General features: G+C 35.9%; 1 protein-coding gene across 1 annotated transcript in view; it reads right to left on the bottom strand.

The window, feature by feature from the left end:
- Nucleotides 1–22,538, bottom strand: part of LRP1B (LDL receptor related protein 1B) — a 1,835,261-nt gene that overhangs the window by 230,752 nt on the left and 1,581,971 nt on the right. The window contains exons 64-66 of the mRNA XM_055574440.1: nucleotides 19,014–19,130; nucleotides 18,775–18,894; nucleotides 17,272–17,391 (exon numbers count right to left, since the gene is read on the bottom strand). Coding sequence (XP_055430415.1) covers nucleotides 17,272–17,391; nucleotides 18,775–18,894; nucleotides 19,014–19,130 — 357 coding nt within the window. The remainder of the gene's footprint in view (nucleotides 1–17,271; nucleotides 17,392–18,774; nucleotides 18,895–19,013; nucleotides 19,131–22,538) is intronic.

The following is a 22,538-nucleotide window of genomic DNA, read 5'->3' as shown; positions in this document are numbered from 1 at the left end:
ACTGTGAAGAAGGCTGAGCGCCAAAGAATTAATGCTTCTGAACTGTGGTGTTGGAGAAGACTCTTGAGAGTCCCTTGGACTGCAAGGAGATCCAACCAGTCCATTCTGAAGGAGATCAGCCCTGGGATTTCTTTGGAAGGAATGATGCTAAAGCTGAAACTCCAGTACTTTGGCCACCTCATGTGAAGTGTTGACTCATTGGAAAAGACTCTGATGATGGGAGGGATTGGGGGCAGGAGGAGAAGGGGACGACAGAGGATGAGATGGCTGGATGGCATCACTGACTCGATGGACGTGAGTCTGAGTGAACTCTGGGAGTTGGTGATGGACAGGGAGGCCTGGTGTGCTGCAATTCATGGGGTCGCAAAGAGTCAGACACGACTGAGCGACTAAATTGAACTGAACTCAACTGAAAAGTTGATTCAAGGAATTAAGAGCTACACAAAATATTAGATATTAAATTAGCTACAAAATATATGTTGTATCATAACAGATATAGCAAATATTTTATAATAACTATAAATAGAATATAACCTTTAAATTGTGAACTACTATTGAGTATATTGTAGCATATAATATTGTATATCAGCAATATTTCAATGAAAAAAATCTCTTTGAATCAACCCAAGTGATCATAAATGGATAAACATTGAAAATATTGGGGTATATTCATATATTATAATTCTTCACAGCAAGATACAGGAATGAACACTTGATACAATGAGCCACATAAAAGGATAACCTCAAAATAATTTAGCTGAGTTAAATAAGCCAGACAAAATGAATACAGACTGTATGACTCCCGTTTTATCTAGATGCACACTAATCTACAGTGACTGAAAGCAGGTAAGCTGTTATCTGCGGAGACAGGGATGCAGGAAGACGTGTGAGGGAGACAATTGCAAAAGGAAATACATTTCTAGGAGTGATAAATATGTTCATTATCTAGAATGTGGTGACGATTTAATCACCTATTCAAACAAAACTGTAAAACCTATCAAATTGTACATTTTAAATATATACACTTTATTATATGCCAATTACATTTTGAAAAAGCTTTTAAACCAAACAGGATTCACAGGAATGTGTAAGGTATATACAGAACTGCAATTCTAAGGCTTCCTGGATACCCTGTAACATATACCTGAAGTTTCATACTAGCCATGTGCTATTTAACATTTATTATTACACTGAGCATTCCCTGGAGGCCCAGACAGTAAAAAATCTGCCTACAATGAAGGAGACTCAGGTTAGAAAGATCTCCTGGAGAAGGGAATTACTACCCACTCTAGTACTGCCTGGATGGTGGAGCCTGGTGGGCTACAGTATATGGGATCACAGAGTCAGACACGACTGAGTTACTAACACTTTCTCTTTTCATTATTATCTAAAGTCACAAACTTTCTGTTATTAATTCTATATTTTATTGTTTTCCTCTTTTCTGACAAGAAATGCAGAGAGGTGGCTCAGTGGTAAAGAATCCACCTGCCAATACAGGAGACACAGAAGACTTGGGTTTGATCCTTAGGTAGGAAAGATCCCCTGGAGGAGGAAATGGCAACCCACTCCAGTATTCTTGCCTGAAAAATCCCATGGACAGAGGAGTCTGATGGGCCATCGTCTATGGGGTAGCAAAGAGCTGGACATGACAGAGCAACACAGCATGACAAGAAATACCAGATTTCACAGAACCATTTTTTCGTGTGTTATAAAATTTCATAGTAGTGTATTTGTTCCCTTCTGTCTCCATTACAGACTATGTAATTGTTTTAGCCTATATCAATACTAGATATCTAGCATGATGTGTTGAAAAAAGGGACAAAAATTATTTGCTGAGGTTCTATTATGTACTTATACATTGATTAGGTACTCTCATATTTTTACTTATTTTAACACTCTCATTAGATTTCTAAGGACAAAAAATATTATATCTGTTTATAATGAGGAAATGGTAGAGGCCTGAAGAAATCTACTCAGTTCATGAATACTGAAATCAAGAATGGTGCTCTGCTTCTAGTAATCCCAGAACTGTGGATCTCTTTTTGCAAAGCTGCCTGCTGGTACTGCCATAACACGTTTACCTTCCTATAGGTGGGGAGGGACATCTCATGGTATAAGTTTGACAGAATATGTCAATTTTTCTATATATTGAAATGTACTTACAATGTTAGTCAGTTTTGTATACTAGTAAAGCCTGAAATATTGGATTGTACAGGAGGAAAAGCAGTTTCTACACAAATACAAAATGAAATACACACAAAGAAAGAAAACTAGGCTCCAAAAGCTCAGGTTTAAGGGAGAAAGGTGTTATATCTGGCTAAACCAAATAAAATCTTTGTGACCCTGTGGTCTGGAGCCTACCAGGCTTCTCCATCCATGGGATTTTACAGGGAAGAATACTGGAGTGGGTTGCCATTTCCTTCTCCAGGGGATCTTCCTGACCCAGGGATTGAACCTGGGTCTCCTGCATTGTAGGCAGATGTTTTACCATCTGAGCCACCAGGGAAGTCCAAATCAAAACTTATATTAAAAAAAATTTCCTTCCATCACTCATTTCTCAAATATTTATCCATGCTAGATTCTGTACTATGTACTGGATATTTTAGGGGATAGAAGATATATGGCTCCTACTCTCAAAATTTAGAATTTGGCAAGATAGATAGTCGACTTCATTAGAACCCTTAAAAATGCAACAACATAGAAGCAGCTCATAAATATATCACAGTGAAAGCTGGTAGAAGGTGAAATCTCCAAAGCTGGTAATCATGTAAGTTAGTCACAGATCAACAATATGAATGTTGTAGTTGTAATTGCTTTTAATCAAACACTATATTAGAATACACAAGTGAGCATGCAGTAATGGAGAATGGGAGATACTCAGCAGTTATATAACTAAAAATGCTGCATTCTGTTTCATAGATCATAACCAAACCAGAGAATTTTTGAAGGTTTTAGGAGAGAGCTATACAGCTGATTATTAGAATGCAAAAATAGAACACAAAGCAGAGGGATTAAAGAAAATGAAACTAATTGACCAGAAGAAAGATGTAAAAATTACTTTGCAAACACTTAAACAAAGGACTTTAAATAGTATGTGTTACCCAATATTTCCATTGAAAATATTTTTAAAAGAAAAAAAAAGGCTTAATTTGTAGTATGAGGATTTTACCTAGACAAAAATAAATGTTTTTGTTTGTATCATTAGAGAGGATAGACATGGCCCTATTAAAATAGGTGAAATCCAGATGACCTCTAATGATCCTTTTCCTTCAAAGATTCTATGATTATCATAACAATATATGCACTCTAGATGAAGCAGAGTGGACTCGACATATTCAGCTCCATCCTTTACTGTGTTTCAGAACTGCATTTCATGTTAATTCAGCAACATGGTTAGAGAAAACTTTCCATCTGCCAGTAAGATGCTAAAAAAAAGAAACTGGTGGATGAATAATTTTATACTATAAGGAAGTAGTAAATTCCAGCTGTGAAAGCTAAAAAGCACAAAAAAAGCTCTGGAATTCAAGATTGGCTCTGCCAATCTTCCCCCACACCTGATAGTTTTTTAATAATAGTCATACCTTTGGTCAATAGAGTCACATGTAATTACTTTTGTGTTAAGTATTCCAACCCAGAGATTTTAGTATGTTCATTTCTTTCATTTGTTTCAGTGCCAACAAATACAGCATCCTGTGCCAAGACTTAACAGTATCTTCCAAAAAAGAATCTGGATAGTTCATGCCCAGTGGTTAATTACAAAATTTCACAAAATAAGAAAAAATACTTTCTTATACTGAATTTCAAAAAAAACTGAAAGCAAAGCACAACTTAAATAACCCTCACTTCTACACAGTGAAATTTTTTTGAGAGAATTCTAAGAGTATTTGCTCATTAGCATGAGCAAATATTCTCTTCTCAATAATCATACAATCTATTTAATTCATGCTAATAATACTCTTACAATATTTTCAAAACTTTCATCATGCAAGTAAAGGTATTTCACACTGTGCTTAATCTCAACATTTTGAACTTCATACTATCAGTTAATCAAGAGGAAGACAATATTTTCAAATGTGTGACATGCATGGCATGGCTGGCAAGCTGTGGATCATGCACCAAATGGTTTAAGTAGTGTATAAGTAGGATGTTGATGGGACCAGATGCCATGATCTTAATTTTCTAAATGTGGAGCTTTAAGTCAACATTTTCACTCTCCTCTTTCACTTTCAAGAGGCTCTTTAGTTCTTCTACATTTTCTGCCATAAGGGTGGTGTTATCTGCATATCTGAGGTTATTGGTATTTCTCCCAGAAATCTTGATCCCAGCTTGTGCTTCTTCCAGCCCAGCATTTCTCATGATGTACTCTGCATGTAAGTTAAATAAGCAGAGTGACAATATATAGCCTTGATGTACTCCGTTCTTGATTTGGAACCATTGTTCCACGTTCCATTGTTCCACGTCCAGTTCTAACTGTTGCTTCCTAACCTGCATAAAGATTTCTCAAGAGGCAGGTCAGGTGGTCTGGTATTCTCACACCTTTCAGAATTTTCCACAGTTTATTGTGATCCACACAGTCAAAGGCTTTGGCATAGTCAATAAAGCAGAAATAGATGTTTTTCTGGAACTCTCTTGCTTTTTCGATGATCCAGCAGATGTTGGCAATTTGATCCCTGGTTCCTCTGCCTTTTCTAAAACTAGCATGAACATCTGGAAGTTCACGGTTCACTTATTGCTGAGGCCTGGCTTGGAGAATTTTGAGTATTACTTTACTAGCATGTGAGATGAGTGCAATTGTGCAGTAGTTTGAGCATTCAGAAAACTAAGATCTTGGCAACTGGTCCCATCACTTCATGGCAAATAGATGGGGAAACAGTGGAAACCGTGGCTGACTTTATTTTTGGGGGCTCAAAAATCACTGCAGATGGTGACTGCAGCCATGAAATTAAAAGACACTTATCCTTGGAAGGAAAGTTATGACCTACCTAGATAGCATATTAAAAAGCAGAGACATTACTTTGGTAATGTACAACAAAGGTCCATCCAGTCAAGGCTATGATTTTTCCAGTAGTCATGTATGGATGTGAGAGTTGTACCATAAACAAAGCGGAGCACCGAAGAATTGATGCTTTTGAACTGTGGTCTTAGAGAAGACTGTTGAGAGTCCCTTGGACTGTAAGATCCAACTAGTCCATCCTAAAGGAGATCAGTCCTGAGTGTTCATTGGAAGGACTGATGTTGAAGCTGAAACTCCAATACCCTGGCCACATGATGTGAAGAGCCGACTCATTTGAAAAGACCCTGATGCTGAGAAAGATTGAAGGCAGGAGGAGAAGGGGACAACAGAGGATGAGATGGTTGAATGGCATCACCAATTCAATGGACATGAGTTTGGGTAAGCTCTGGGAGTTGGTGATAGATAGGGAGGCCTGGCATGCTGCAGTCCATGGAGTTGTAAAGAGTCAGACATGACTGAGCGACTGAACTGAACTGAAGTAGGGTGTTATGTAGTATTTACTGGCTGCTCAGAAAATTATTCCCTGTGCAATTCTCTTTCATTCCTTCTAGTTTCTTCATCATGTCAAGTCTAGTCATAGAATTGTGAAATACTCAATTCCTGAATAATTGATTTTAATGAACTAAAACAAAATACCATTATTTTACTTAATATTAATATTTCATATTAATATTTATAGAAAATTAATATAATACTATTTCAGATATACACATATTCTGTAACTTATTACTAGTTTAAGTAGAAATATATGAACTAAAATTAGAAATTTGATTGCTTAAGTAAGATACACAATGAATGTAATACAAATACATGAATTTTCTTGCTCCTTGGAAGAAAAGTTATAACAAACCTAGACAGCATATTAAAAAGCAGAGGCATTACATTGTTGACAAAGGTCTGTCTAGTTAAAGCTATGGTTTTTCCAGTAGTCATGTACTGATGTGGGAGTTGGACCATAACAAAGCTGAGCACCAGAGAACCAATGCTTTTGAACTGAGGTCTTGGAGGAGACTCTTGAGAGTCCCTTGGACTGCAAGGAGATCCAACCAGTCAATCCTAAAGGAAATCAGTCCTGAATATTCATTGGAAGGACTGATGCTGAAGCTGAAACTCCAATACCTTGGCCACCTGATGCGAAGAACTGACTCATTGGCAAAGGCCCTGATGCTGGGAAAGATTGAAGGCAGGAGGAGAAGGGGATGACAGAGGATGAGATGGTTGGATTTCATCACTGACTCAGTGGACATGAGGTTGGGCAAGCTCCGGGCATTGGTGAATGAAAGGGAAGCCTGGCATGCTGCAGTCCATGGGGTCACAAAGAGTCAGACATGACTGAGCAACTGAACTGAACTGAAATACCAATAATCGAAAACATAATATTTACTGAAACTTTAATATAGATAGTATCAGTTTGTATTCTGCTTTCTCTCAAGTATCAGTCAAAACCCAGTAACTATATCAAAAGAGAAACATGTATATCCTGATGTTTTGTTTCTTTCTTAGAATAAAGGATTTTGAAGATAAGAGTTGTACTCATATGGATCCATAGAAATGAAAAACTTCAGGTCACAGTGTAGATTTGCTCTCTCTTTTATCTCTCTAGTAATTGAATATTATTCTTCATGTCAATTATGCTTTGCATCAAAGGAAACTCACCATGAAGGATTTATGTTCATAATCTTTTTAAAATTTCTTTCAAGAATTTTGGATTTGAAAAATACAAATTTAATTAGAAGGTTAAGATTATTTTTACTTCTGATTCATTGGCTGGTGGCTCAGACAGTAAAGAATCTGCCTGCAATATGGGAGACCTGGGTTTGATCCCTGGGTTTGGAATAGCCCATGGAGAAAGAAATGGCAACCAACTCCAATATTCTTCCCTGGAGAATTGCGTGGACAGAGGAGCCTGGCAGACTACAGCCCATGGGTTCAGAAAAAGTTGGACACAACTGAGTGACTAATGCTCACTGAATACAAAATGCCTTTGACTGTGTGGATGACAACAAACTGTGGAATATTCTGAAAGGGATGGGAATACCAGACCGCCTTACCTGCCTTCTGAGGAACCTGTATGTAGGTCAAGGAACAACAATTAGAACCAGACACAGAACAATGGACTGGTTCAAAATTGGGAAAGGAGTGCATCAAGACTGTATATTGTCACTCTGCTTATTTAACATTTATTCAGAGTACATCACATGAAATACAGGGCTGGATGACTCACAAACTGGAATCAAGATTGCTGGGAGAAATATCAACAACCTCAAATATGCAGATGATATCACTCTAATGGCAGAAAGTAAAGAGGAGCCAAGAAGCCTCTTGATGAAGGTGAAAGAGGAAAGTGAAAAAGCTGGCTTAAAACTCAACATTCAAAAAAGGAATTTCATGCATCCAGTCCCATCACTTCATGGCAAATAGAAGGGGAAAAAGTGGAAGCAATGACAGATTTTATTTTCTTGGGCTAGAAAATTATTCCAGAGAGTGACTGCAGTCATGAAATTAAAAGACACTTGCTACTTGGAAGAAAAGCTATGACAAATCTAGACAGTGCATTAAAAAACAGAGACATAAGTTTGCCAACAAAGGTCCATATAGTCAAAGCCATGATTTGCCAGTAGTCATGTACAGATGTGAGAGTTGGAACATAATGAAGGTTGAGCATTATGATGTTTTTGAACTGTGGTTCTGGAGATCTTAAGAAACCCTTGGACTGCAAGGAGATCCTTTAGGAAATCCTAAAGGAAATCAACCCTGAATATTCATTGGAAGGAGTGATGCTGAAGGTGAAGCTCCAATATTTTGGCCACCTGATGCTAAGAGCCAACTCATTGGAAAAGACTCTTATGCTGGGAAGATTGAAGGCAAAAGGAGAAGAGGGTGGCAGAGGATGAGATGGTTAGATAGTGTCACAGACTCAATGGACATGATTAGCAAATTCTGGGAGATAGTGAAAGGCAGGGAAGCCTGATGTGCTGCACTCCATGGAGCTGCAAAGAGTCAGACATGACTTAGCAATGGAACAGAACAACAAATATTTCAAAGTTATTCAAATAAAACTAGGCAATAATTTACTCTGGCATCCATAATCCAGCAAGAGGTAACACATTTCTGTATCATACTAAATCCTACTATATATTCCCTGTCTTTCCATTCCCATTATTTTCAACATGAAATTTGAATGAGGAACCATATTTGAACAGTGGTCTAATGACATGAAAAATCTAGCCCAAAGACTTTGCATCCCAGGCTTTGATTGGAACACAGATATGACTATCAGAATCATCATCTATAACACATATATGTCCTCATATCACAAAGCTAACAAATGTTACAGTCACAAGTCTATAATAGGTCTTCTATACATTAATGAGTATACATGAATATATTTTGTCCTTAAGTATTAATGGCAGAAAATGTACAGTCTTTTTGTAAACAAAATCTGATACCACTTGGATCCTCAAGCTGATTTTAACATAAAAGCAGAAACCTAAGTTTATTTTTAAAAATATTTTTATTTTGTATTGGTGTATAGTGAATTAACAAATGATATTGTGATAGTCACAGAGAAAGGACTCAGCCATACATATATACATAACCATCCTCCTTCAAAGTCAAATTTAAGTTTTCTTAAAGGAATAAACATAATTTCTACACAGAGATGTTTTACCTGGGGGTGTTGCTGAGAAAAGGCAATACAAGTCTTCATTTTACCTATTTTCATTCATTACTGTGGGGCTTCCCTGGTAGCTCAGATGTTGAAGAATCTGCCTGCAATGCAGGAGACTTGGGTTCAAACCGTGGGTTGGAAAGATCCCCTGAAGAAGGGAATGGCAACCCACTCAAGTATTGCTGCCTGGAGAATTCCATGGACAGAGGAGCCTGGGAGTCTACAGTCTATGGGGTCACAAAGAATCGGATATGACTGAGCAACTAACACAACACACACACACATTCATTTATGTACAGTGTAATCAGATATGGGCTTCCCAAGTGGCTTAATTGTAAAGAATCTTCCTGCCAAGACAGGAGATTCAGGAGAAGTAGGTTTGATCCTTGCCTGGGTCAGGAAGATCTCCAGGAGGAGAAAAATAGCAACCTACTCCAGTATTCTTGCCTAGAAAATTCATGGACAGAGGAGCCTGGTGGGCTACAGCCCATACTGTTGCAAAGAGTCTGACACGACTGAGGGCAGAGTACAGCATATAACAAATACACATGGTAGAAAACAAAACTAAATACTGACTGAAAATAAAAATAATAGAATATTCTCTTTGGAAATTGCCAGCCCAAAGCATATGAGAACAGAACCTTACAAACTAAAAGAAGTACATATTTTTTGTTTTAAAGGTAGTAAAAGGAGGCAAATTTTTAAAGTTCTGCATTTCATATTTATTTTTTAAGAAAGCACCTAATACTTCTTATGTACTGCTATACATCTGCAACTAGGGTTTGTGTGTGTGTATGTGTGTTATTTTAAGAGAGTCAAATGTAGTTGGTCAAGGATAAGGGGAGCAGTATGATAAAGATGAACTTTTTCAAGCAAAAATATCACAGAATGCTAAATTTGTGACTCAGTTTCTTTTAAAAAATCGACTGTTTCAACCCAGATATTAAAATAAACCTGTAGTTCCTCTCCTTTACAAATTCAAGTGTAGCCTTACTAACAAAAAGCTATTTTAGGTCTTCTTGCTTTTATTTCAGATCAATTCAGAGTCTGGAATATTCAGTAGGTCTCCTGACTTATTGTATGGACTCCTTTCTAGCTTTCTGCAAAAAAAAATTAAATCTTATAGCTTCCTCTTATTGAGAGGAAAATAATAAAGCATCACCAAATAGTTGCACATTCTTTTGTTTCAGAGACAATCAGCGCATAAAAATTACTGCAGATAATTCATTAAAAAAAGACTAAATGTGTTCCACTTAGACTATTTAATGATTCACATGTAATTCATTCATTTATTTGTACAAAAGCTGGAAGACAATTTCCTGGCCCCATTCCTGCAGACAGGCTCTTCTTCAAGGGCTCTATAGGAAGCACCATTTTTATCTTTGGGAGATGTCAAGGTTTGAGGAGAAACATCTGGAATCAAGTGTATAACACAGTCAACAAAACTCAGGAAGGGCTGATTTAATGACATTAAAATTGGGTGTATATACATCACTGCTAATTGTACAATAGATAGCTAGTGGAAAGCTCTGTATAAGTCAGGGACCCCAGCCTCATATTCTGTGATGACCTAGAGCAGTGGGATGGGGGTAGGGTGGGAGGGAGGCTCAAGAGGGAAGGTATGCTGCTGCTACTGCTGCTAAGTTGCTTCAGTCGTGTCCGACTCTGTGTGACCCCATAGACGGCAGCCCACCAGGCTCCCCCGTCCCTGGGATTCTCCAGGCAAGAACAATGGAGTGGGTTGCCATTTCCTTCTCCAATGCATGAAAGTGAAAAGTGAAAGTGAAGCCGTGTCTGACTCTTAGTGACCCCATGGATTGCAGCCCACCGGGCTCCTCCGTCCATGGATTTTCCAGGCAAGAGTACTGGAGTGGGGTGCCATTGCCTTCTCCGGAGGGAAGGTATACATACATATATATGTATACAGTTATACTGATTTGTGATGTTGTATGGCAGAAACCAACACAACACTGTAAAGCAACTATCCTCCAATTAAAAATAATAAAAATAAAATGAAAAAGTGGTAGTAGCTAAATAAATAAGCATGAGATAGTCTCCCTGGCTCCTGACATGACCTGGAGATTTGCAGGATCATGTGTGTCTGAGAAGATCTTAGGTCAAGAGTTTTCATATACAGCAGAAATTTATGAGGTTGTAGCTCACCCAAGAATGGAGTCATAGAGAAAAATAGCCGAATCCACACTTAGGCAATGCCAAGGACAGAGGAGCCTGGCGGGCTACAGTATATGAAGTTGCAAAGAGTCAGCCACAACTTAGTGACTGAGCACACACACACTTAAGCAAAGAGTGGTGAGACCAGCACTCCACAGCATGAGTTAGTTTACAGTAGAACAACTCATCAGGTAGCAGAGACCAAAAGTGGTCCCAGAGAATATGAGGATTAGAGGCCTTTCTCCTCACCACCTGCTAACATAAACATTCAAAGTCCACCCTTCCAAATAACTAAGAGATATCATAATGCTACATATCTGAAAATTTAAAATCGGTCTCCCATCAGCCTCCTTTGGCAATCAACCCCCTCATCCCACCCCTCGTACAAAAGTCACAGCCACTAGCAGGGTAGAGGCACTGGATGATGTTCAGATCATTTGTTACTAATCAGAATACATAAATTTGTAACCTATATTTAAATTCAGGAAACATGAATTAAAACAGTAACAGATGTCTTAACCAAACGTGTTAACATATGAGTGTGGATTGTTTCCCAAGATACAGAACTTAGTGTATCATCCTTTCTTGCATATGTGAACAAAGGTATTTCCCCCTAGATGATCTTGAAATCATGGAACTAACATTTACTAAATGTCATTCTAAGTAGAAATTAATAAAAATTTTGAAATTAACTAAATTCCCAAGTCACTAAACTCAAATATCATGACTTATTTTACTACAATCATCAGTATCAGGGCTTTCCTCTTCAGTCTCATTCCCAGCCCTCCATCCTAAGTATAACATTTAGTCTAATATTGCCTATAGGATTAACAGCTTCCTGCCTCTAGGCCCTGTCACATCTGCTTTTAATGAACTTTCATGCAAGGTGACAATTAGAGCAACTGTGAAGAGAACTGAAACTTTGAGGGGTCTATAGCACAGTTTGAATAAAGTTTTTTGTACTTTGCTGCTGTTGGTGCTGCTGCTAAGTTGATTCAGTCATGTCGACTCTGTGCGACCCCATAGATGGCAGCCCACCAGGTTCCTCTGTCCCTGGGATTCTCCAGGCAAGAACAATGGAGTGGGTTGCCATTTCTTTCTCCAATGCATGCATGCATGCTAAGTTGCTTCAGTCGTGTCCGACTCTGTACGACCCTACGGGCAGCAGCCCATCAGGCTCCTCTGTCCATGGAATTCTCTAGGCAAGAATACTGGAGTGGGTTGCCATTTCCTTCTCTGCTTTTGTACTTTATTTGCCAACAAATCTGTAATAATTGAAATATGTAGAAATTATCTTTATATGGAAATATATTATTCACATGAACACACTATACTACTAGAATACCTTAAGCCTAAAATTAATATAGAAAGTATAATACCCTCTTTTACAAACTTTTCAGTTCAGTTCAGTTCAGTCCCTGAGTCGTGTCAAATTCTTTGCAACCCCATGAACTGCAGCACGCCAGGGCCCCCTGTCCATCACCAACTCCCGGAGTTTACCCAAACCCATGTCCATTGAGTCGGTAATGCCATCCAACCATCTCATCCTCTGTCATCCCCTTCTCCTCTGGTCCTCAATCATTTCCAGCATCAGGGTCTTTTCAAATGAGTCAGCTCTCCGCATCAGGTGGCCAAAGTATTGGAGTTTCAGCTTCAACATCAGTCCCTCAATACTATAAACTATTAGGTACATATTAATAAATGAATACTAACATGGTAAATTTTTAAAAATACATGCAAATGATATATGACTACTTCAGGACAAGGGGAGGAAGGGAAAGGGGAAGTATAGAGATGGGCATAAGTTGTTATTGTGGGATTTGGATGTTTTAAGAGACAGCTTAGGCCAAATGTTAAAATCTATTAAAAATGGTACATGGTATATAACTGTATAACTTTTTGTACAAGTCTGTATGTTTGGAATAGCTTATAATTTAACATGTACTTTCTTTAACTTAAAATGTTTTTTTTTTCTTTATTCTCACAGCTTGAGGACTTTATTCAAATTTCCTCAACAAACATTGAAGGGAAAATGAAAGCAAGCATTGACAGATTCTGTCTTTTAGTTTGAGTGTGTTCAATGTCATGTTTGAAATCCAGGCTGTGGAAAGTACAAGGCTACTATGGGAAAGCCAAATTCCTCCCACAAGCCCCAGCTAGTGTGATTATAACAAATTCATTAATAAATACAATTAACCAAGCAGCAGGTTGGTTATATATCAAGATGGCTCAAATGCAGCAAAGGACTCTGAACCAACATGAAAGCAAGACTCTCTTTGATGACACAGAATTTTAAGTAAGATAAAAAGATGTAGGAGACAAGAGAAGAAAGTAGGAAAGGCAAGTGCCAGCACAAAGAGCTGATTCCAGAGAGTGGAGTGGTGAGTACAGAATTGACCAGGAACTCTCACACAGAAAACTGTTTCCTAGGGTTCTAGGAAACACAGATTCTAAACTATAAATCAGGAAGATAGAACATGATGAAAAGACATATTTTGATATCATCTTATCAGAGTCAAATTGTACAAACGTTTCAACTCAAATGACAGAGCGGAAGTATGAATCTAGTACAGATCTGTCAAATCCTGAAATCTGTACTTAAAGGGAAAATGGCAGGCAGGAGGTGGAGGAAGTTTGTAACTAAGATTCCGAATGAAAACCCCAGCGCTGCCACAATTGGAATAATCCACTTGTTGTGGTCAGGGTTTCAAATGTGGCATTGATCTAATGTTGTAATACACAGTGAAATAGCCTTCCAAGAGTCTAGTAAAAGTGTGTATATCTACACACTTATTTTAAAAAGTTTGTTTACCTTTGGGCATAGAGTGAGGAAAGAATAAATAACTTTGGGCAAAAAGAAATAATTTTATAACTATTAGCGACTCACAAAATAAAGTTACCACTACAATATTCCCTTGGTACCCAAAAGGGATTAGTAACCCTACAGATACCAAAAACCATGGTATCTGTCCCTCATACAAAATGGCTTAGGACAGTCAGCCCTCCATATCTGCTAGTGTGGAACCTGATGATAAGATGGACCCACTGTGTTTGCTATGACTGTGAAGGTAATATAGATATATAAATCTATATTTACACAGAAATACAATTAAAAGATGTTTAAAAAATATTTTTCAATTTAAATCCAAATGTGCCAAACGTGGCTTTTATGGATTTAAATTTAACCATCTCGAAAACTAGGTGTACAAGATGGGAAACTATTTAATTTAATTTAATTTTTAAATTTAAAATCTCACCATGACTAGTGTACTGGAAAAGACTCTTAAACTATTAATATATTGAATCTACATGTATCCAAAGTGATTCAAATTCTCTTTATGCTAATACAGAAATGAGTACCATATAATTTTTATACATATTGAATATTAGTTGTTAAATTTGCAAGTACTCAAGATCTCAAAAAATTACACCGGGTTGAATGCAATAGATATGTAGTATTTTGGTAAATATACTAAAAATCAAATAATTTTAAAAATATTTACATATTACTGGTTATTTATTTCCCTATTTAACATGTATACATTGTTACCTTGTATGTGTGCTTCTATACTGTTCTTATTTACAGTTAAAAGCAAAAAAAACCAAACTGTTTAATTTAAGTCAAGTTAGAACAAACTATAATACTGGAACTTTAGAATGGACAGAAGCCAATTAGATATAAAACTATAGATAAATACAAATATTGGTGTTGAAAAATAAGATGTAAGGGCTAGATGATCTCCAAGAGTGAAATAGAATCTCCCCCTAAACTAAGCACAGGGCTAAGAAAATACAGAAAGCAATTGCAATAAAAACTGGTTGCATATGGAGGTGTTGCAACATTTCCTTAATGGAACTTATTGCAAGCCTATGATTCATTCTGCTAGGCCACTTGATATGCAATAGCGAAGCTCATCCCTACTTAGAGGCAAGCTGCATTCTCTCCCACAAGAAACATGTAACTCAAATTCAAATAAAAAGGCCTTGGCATGATAGGGTTAATCTTTAAGGAGTGATGCATTTCTTTCTGACTCAATAAAGCATCAAAAATGAACTATCCCACCAGGGTGTTAACAGAATTAGTAAAAATACATTGCCTTTCTATATGTATTGAAGACAAAAGAAAGGAAAAGTTGGTCTTTTAGCTCCTTGTAAAATAAGGATTGACAAATGCCATGCTAAAATATGATGAAGTTTCTTTTAATTAAATTAGCACCTGTCCACAATAATATTTTAGAGTGGGTTTAAGACAAATTAAATGGTAATGCTTCTTCAATCTATCTTCTTTCTGTGTGTATGTAAGTATTTTTATACTGGTCTAGAACTTAAAGCAGTAATTGTGGCTAGGAGAATTCTATATAAATTTATAACAGAAAATATTTAAATATCTTTTTCTGTATATAGAAAAAATGAGGTGGATTTATGCTATGTTCATAGAGCAGATGCTTTCATGTAAAATAACTTTGCATTCAAGTTCCCTGTCTACCATTTGTTAGCTCTGCAATTTGAGGCAAGTTACTCCTGGCTTTCATTTTTCTCATCCATGAAATAGGGATAATAAAGACTTTAAATGAAGCAATCACTGCAAAGCTCTGAACACATTTCTTGGGCCATACGATGGACATCACATAAATAATAGGCATTATGATGATGATTAATAATTATCAGTTTGAATACTATACTGTTCCAAAACAGTTAAATCACATCAAAGTGAGGAACAAGAATAAAATTTAAAAAAATTCACTCAGTAAATTATTCAGATAGGTAATATAAGTCACTATTTCATGTTCGTTTGGTAAACAAAAATACAAAATACAACAGAGTAAAATAGCCAGTAATGTAAACTAGTCTGCAAAGTAGTCTGCAAAATTGATAACTGTTATAGACAAACCGGTGATGGATGTAGTTTGAGGCCATGTGAATTGATTAGGAAGACCAATTCCACAAAAGTGATGAATGGTGGTTTTATGATACTATAAAATGAATAAGCCACAGTGGTTGCATGTCCTGAAGACACAGGAGACAATATTAAACAACAACAACAACAACAACAACTCTTAAAGACACGATATTGCTTGTGATTATCCATGCAGCTCATGAGTTTTTTTCAGTATAATGAAACTTCAAAGAACCTAAAGGTTTCTCATTATGTTGATTTCTCCCAGAAGAGTGAAAGAGTAAGGTGGAATCTAGACGATACATTTAAGACACTTTTATCTTAGAAGCCTGGAAGTTCTTTTTTTAGTTTAGACAAAATTTGTCTTTTCTATTCAATTACTATATTAAATGCTTTTTTGTCTCCCTCAAAATGCAAAGTTTTTTGGATTCACCTAAAGCGATTAGCTTCAATTAATGTTTACTAGATGTTGGTAAAAATGAGTTACACATAACAATAACTTTCATTTTCTGTTTCACATTTTCAAGATAGAATAAAATGCTTTTAATAAAATGAATACATATTTATTTCTGCAATGTTAATAAGCAATAATAAATTATAAATAAAACAACTGACTTTAAGTGAAAATATTAATGTTTCAGAAACATGCTATCTTAAGTGATTGCTGTCACCTACTGAAATAAGAAAATGCTTTTATTGTCTTCTTCCCCCCACACCCGACCATGTTTAAGAATGAACAATAATCATTGGATAAAAGGACAATTATATGACATTTAAGGAGGAAAGTGAAGTCTAGAACAAGAAGAAGAAGAAGGCAATGGCACCCCACTCCAGTACTCTTGCCTGGAAAATCCCGTGGACAGAGGAGCCTGGTGGGCTGCAGTCCATGGGGTCGCTAAGAGTCGGACACGACTGAGTGACTTCACTTTCACTTTTCACTTTCATGCACTGGAGAAGCAAATGGCAACCCACTCCAGTGTTCTTGCCTGGAGAATCCCAGGGACAGGGGAGCCTGGTGGGCTGCCATCTATGGGGTTGCACAGAGTTGAACACGACTGAAGTGACTTGGCAGCGGCAGCAACAGAACAATAAGAAAATAGTTTTATTGTTTCTATTCATTAAATGCTAATAGCATGTGCATATGCCTGGAGAATCCCCGGGACAGGGTGTGCTGCCATCTATGGGGTCGCACAGAGTCGGACACGACTGAAGCGACTTAGCAGCAGCAACAGCAGCATGCTAACATAAGATGATAGTTCTATCTTACCTTTTAGATCTACCTTTTAAGAAAGTTTTGATTGATGCTAAAACAATACTTACCCTTCTGCCTTAACCCTCCATGCTTTTTAGAAAACGGCTAACCTGAGGTTACTGACTCCGAGAACACAGGGATAAAACTTTTAGGGACTCTTTTATACCATAGTTGTATCAGAATTGTGTTCAAATTCGCCTCACTCTGGCCATTTCAGATGATGAGATAAATACGATAAGTAAGATCCGTGGGAACGAAACACTCACCACAGTTAGCTTCATCTGATGCGTCTGCACAGTCCGGGTCCTCATCACAAACCCACAGCTTGGAAATGCAATGTTTGGTAGTTTTACACTGGAAGTAGTCTGGAGAACAGCTGTTTTCAGCTTAAAAAGAAAGTATCTATTAAAATTCAGCTTTGGACAAGAATAGATGTTTTAATTTTTAAAAAAATAAATAAATTTTAAGTTAATCAATTGAAAATGTATCTTCTCTTAATTAATAAGCCCCTGACGGTGATAAGTTTTAACTTTTAATTATCTGCAATGTATTCCTTTATCTAATCCAGTAGAAATAAATAAAACATATTTCTTCAATGATGCATTTGATAAAAATAAGAGTTTTCAAAATCACCCTACCCTTGATTAAATACCTTGAAACTAAATATAAAAAATAATTCAGGTTTTTTCAAAATATGTTTTTTCAGATAAATTTAAGAATTTACACACATTTTTATAAATAGGAAAAGACATAAATCAGAAGATATTAGTGAATGAGAGAATAAAAAGCATAGAATTTATTAAAACCTCTAGTTGTGCTGAGGTTTTGAGAGACGAGGCGAACATCTGACTGAAACTATAAACTGCTTCACAAATCTTCGTCAGTTTAATAGATCAGCTCCTAGAATGGCTGACCATAAAGAACTGGCACTGACTTTATTCTGAATGCACCATCTTAATCAAATTGCTGGATGACTGAACATTATTTACTGATAAAAGTTTTAGAGGAATAAAATAAAACTTCAGCAAGACAGAAACATTGACAGCAGTTCTGCTGAAAGCTTGAACTTGACAGGTGCCCTGTGGTTCAGATCCTGTGTGTGTGTCCATGCCTGCCTGCCTGTGGGCACATATGCATATGATGTAAACTGTTCTGCCTTCCATTTTATGATTATTTATTTTTCATGAGATATTGAAATAACAGGTGAACAGAGGTAAAAATATTTTACTATTGTTTTTTGAAGAACCATGTTAAGATATTTTAGGAGCATTATTTAGTTTCTAATAAGTAATTTTGTTCAGTTATTTTGCTCAGATTTTTGTTTCTTTTCATACACTCAATATGTTATTACTAGGAAAAAAGCAATCTCTAATAAAAATGGTGTTGATTTCAAGTAACTAATTAAATCAACAGAAGAAAATTACATGTAGCTACTTAATAAGGTAAAAAATCATTTTTAAAAAAACACTATAATCACTGATAATTTGTTTTTGTTGCTTCTCTTAAGGATGATGTGGATGAATGCATGTTTCTTTGTGCTTGTCATAATTTCCAGGTAGCTTTTTAGTAAAGATCCACCCATTTAAACTTTCTATTTGGTTTTATATAGCATTTCTTAAATAATCCATCCCTATAGATATCTATGTGGAATTATTTTCCCATCATTGCAGTTATATTTTCTACACAGTATATATTTATGATGAACAATAATAATTTTTAGAGCAATTTCAGTTGAGAGACATAAGACAGAGCAACTAGAGGTGACTTACGACAGTCCTTTTCATCTTCCTCATCCCCACAGTCATCTTGCCCATTACATCTGAGGTTTACTGGGATGCATTTCTGGTTCTTGGTACACTTGAACTGACCTGAGAGGCAGACATGTGTGTCTAGAAGATAAAAAGAATGAAAAATGTGCGTTAAAGTCTGTATCTGAATTTAAACCGGTGCAAACATAATCAGTTAAGATTTCAATTTATGTTCAGTAGCTAAGAATATAATCACCTACCACAGTTGAGTTCATCAGAATTGTCCCCACAGTCATTCTCTCCATCACAGATGAAAGCAGGCAGAGCACAGAGCCCAGTTCCACACTGAAATCGGCCAGGCTGACATTTAAATTCGGCTACAAGAGGAAACATACAGGTACCATGGAATGACAACCTTAGCTCATGAGTCTTATAACAGATCTTTTCTGGCATTCAACAGAAAATCTAGATAGATAGACAGATAGATCGATCCATAATATATATGCTATGCTATGCTAAGTCACTTCAGTCATGTCCGACTCTGTGCAACCCCATAGACGGCAGCCCACCAGGCTCCCCCGTCCCTGGGATTCTCCAGGCAAGAACACTGGAGTGGGCTGCCATTTCCTTCTCCAATGCATGAAAGTGAAAAGTGAAAGTGAAGTCGCTCAGTCATATATTACTGTATTATACATATCCTAGAGCACAATATGACTGTCTCATAGCCAAATAGCTATCAGATTCATAAGGGCAGTTAAGCTTTGATCAACTCAGGTGGCCTCCAGATTGCATTCTATAAACTAAGAATAAGAACAAAGATATTAACAACATATAAATGTAAATATATATATGTTATTGAAAAACATTTAAATATCTCTTCATTTCAAAGACATGGTATTAGGAGGTTAAATGGCAGAACACAATTTACTGTAAATTTATTTAAAGTTATTTCAATATCCCTTAAAAAAATTACTTCTCTTTGATCACTTTCCTGCCTATAATGTGTTAATAGAGGAACATCTGTCCTCAATACATATTCCCCAGCATTATTTAAAGCAAATGCTTTCTATAACTACATATTTTAAATAAGAATAGTTGATATTTATTCCTATAATCCTACTAATACTTATATATTATAAATATATTATTTATAACTATAAGATATCTTATAACTAGTAAAGAACAATATCTTATAACTAGTAAAGATTTTTATATATAATACATATGTTTTTATAATAAACATTTTCTAAAGGATAAAGCAGTTTTTGCTATATTCTTTGGTTTTATATAAGCAATAATAACAACAAAGTAGGAACTACTGAATATCTAGTTTGTGTGAGGCACTGGGCTAGGATCTTTCTCACATATAGTTACTAATTGAATTTCATCATAACCTTGTCACCTTGGCATTACCCTAGTAGTTCAGACAGTAAGGAATCTGCCTGCAATGCTGGAGATCCGGGTTTGATCCCTGGTTTGGGAAGATCCCCAGGAGAAGCAGATGGCTACCCACTCCAGTATTCTTGCCTGGGAAATCCAATGGACAGAGAACCCTGGTAGGCTACAGTCCATGGGTTGCAAAGAGTCAGACATGGCTGAGTGACTAACACTTTCTCATCCTGACATCACCAAGTTCATTTTATAAATGAGGGAAGTAAGTCTCATGATACTAATAATTTACCAAAGAATATACAAGTTTCAAGTGCCAGAGGTGAAGTTTAAATCCATATCTGACTCTGAAGTCTTCTCACAGACTATGTTGCTTACAATAAACACTTATCTTTTGACTGATGATCTTTATGTATGTTAATAATCACTGACTTTGAGATTAATAATATGCTGTTTATTAATTCAAATCAGTCAATCAAATGTTCATAAATTATATTTAGAACTTTGGAAAATAAATTATGCCATTATAAATAATTAAAATATTAATTAAATTTTTCTTAACATTAAAAAAAATTCTCTTAATATATGCATGGCTTCCATAGAAGCAAGTTCTTAAAGTGTGGGAAGTCATTTACCTTCAGTTTACAACATTTATTAATTAATCACACTAATGTTTAAAATGGGTGATGCTTAATTTTCTCTAAACGTGCATTTCTTCTATTTCCTGTTGCTTCATATATGAATTCCTTTAATATTTCTTTGTCCATAATTGCTGTTGTATTTTCTTTATTTTATAACTTTTTGGTGTATGATAGCAATTTTTAGACAAATTTCAGTTCATAGCCATAAGTAAGACAAGACAGAACATTTTGAGGTAATTTATGACAGTACTTTCCATCTTCTTCATTCTCACAATTATCTTGCCCATTATAAATGAGGCTGTCCAAAACCTTTCCATAAGTTGGATTTAACTCTTAAAGGAGTTTCACTGCCTGTTAAATAACTGAGAAGCCTATGTGACCTTTAAATTGGTCTCTAGAATGATCCTTGATATTTTGGAGTACTATAGGATGTATAACTACAAACTTATGATGCCAGAGAATTCTTGATGCCTCACTTTAACTTCATTTACATAAATAATATTATTGAAGTTTGAAAGTATGTGAACCTGTAACCAAGTTTCTCTGCTTTTTCAGGTGAAATTATCAGTATTGTCAGTGGTTCTTAATACCTGCAAATTTTGATAATGCGGCTACTCAGAAATGAATCCTATTAATAAGCATGCCACAGACTCATGTATATCATTTTCCATCCCACCATGGCTCTCAAAATAAAGTGTCATGCCTACAGATGTTCTGTGCTGTTAACCTGTCAACTCTAAGTAATAGATCATTTACTAAAAGATCAGAGAGATAATATCACCAATAAAAACATAGTATTGGTATTTAACCAGGGTAAGGATCATACAGAGACTCTTAGATACCAGATGTCTCTTCAGTTCCTCTTGAAATACATTAAAGTTATATTTGTTCACCAAATATTCTGAAAGTGGATAAATATAAAAATTTTGTTATACTAAATATGTAGTTTACTTTTCATATCAGTATGTCTACAACATGAAATCTCAGTCAAGATTAAAATAAGAGTTCAGAAGTTGTAAATATTTCAGAAGGGGTGCTATTGACTTAATATGCAGGTCATTATGGGATAATTCTTTAAAAAACACTTCAGTAAAACTGGCCTGGAAAGGTCACCTTAATATGAGAACTAAACTAACTAATAATTGTGTATTTCTGCAAATTACAAAAATAAGTTGTATTTATTTTACTATAACACAGGAGAGTTTACTTTATTGTGAGAACATTAATACATTTCAATATGTAAATCTCAATCTCAACCATAATTTCTTATTCCTTGATTCTTGATTCTTTTTAATTCAATAGCTTAAGAAAGTGATTCATACATAATTGTGTACCTATGCCTCATAGATACTTCTCTTCATATGTTGTCCATCATAGTGAAAACAAAAGCTATATTTTAAAGAATCAAAGGGTAATTAACTTTTCAGAAAAAGAAAAATAATAATAGAAAAACAATGACTTTTTTCCTTCTCATTGAATATATTATTTTATGCTTTTTTCCTTCTCACTAAAAATATTACTACTGCTTGCAAACATATAAATGAAATATGTGACAAAATCTTCAAATGTTTGATACACTTGGTAGTGACCAGAGAGATGGAATATAGCTCATTTAAGTAAACATCTAGAAGTCTGAACTTCAAAACAGTTTTGTAATTATTTGGTGGTGAGTTCTATATCAGAAAATATCTAGCTTTCACTAAGACAATGCATTGTCTTTCTTTAGTGCAGGGATGTTGATCTTGAATTCAACTG

This window comes from Bubalus kerabau, chromosome 3 (genome assembly GCF_029407905.1).
Source record: "Bubalus kerabau isolate K-KA32 ecotype Philippines breed swamp buffalo chromosome 3, PCC_UOA_SB_1v2, whole genome shotgun sequence".
Lineage (NCBI taxonomy): Eukaryota > Metazoa > Chordata > Mammalia > Artiodactyla > Bovidae > Bubalus > Bubalus kerabau.
This window is presented reverse-complemented; position numbering and strand designations above follow the sequence as displayed.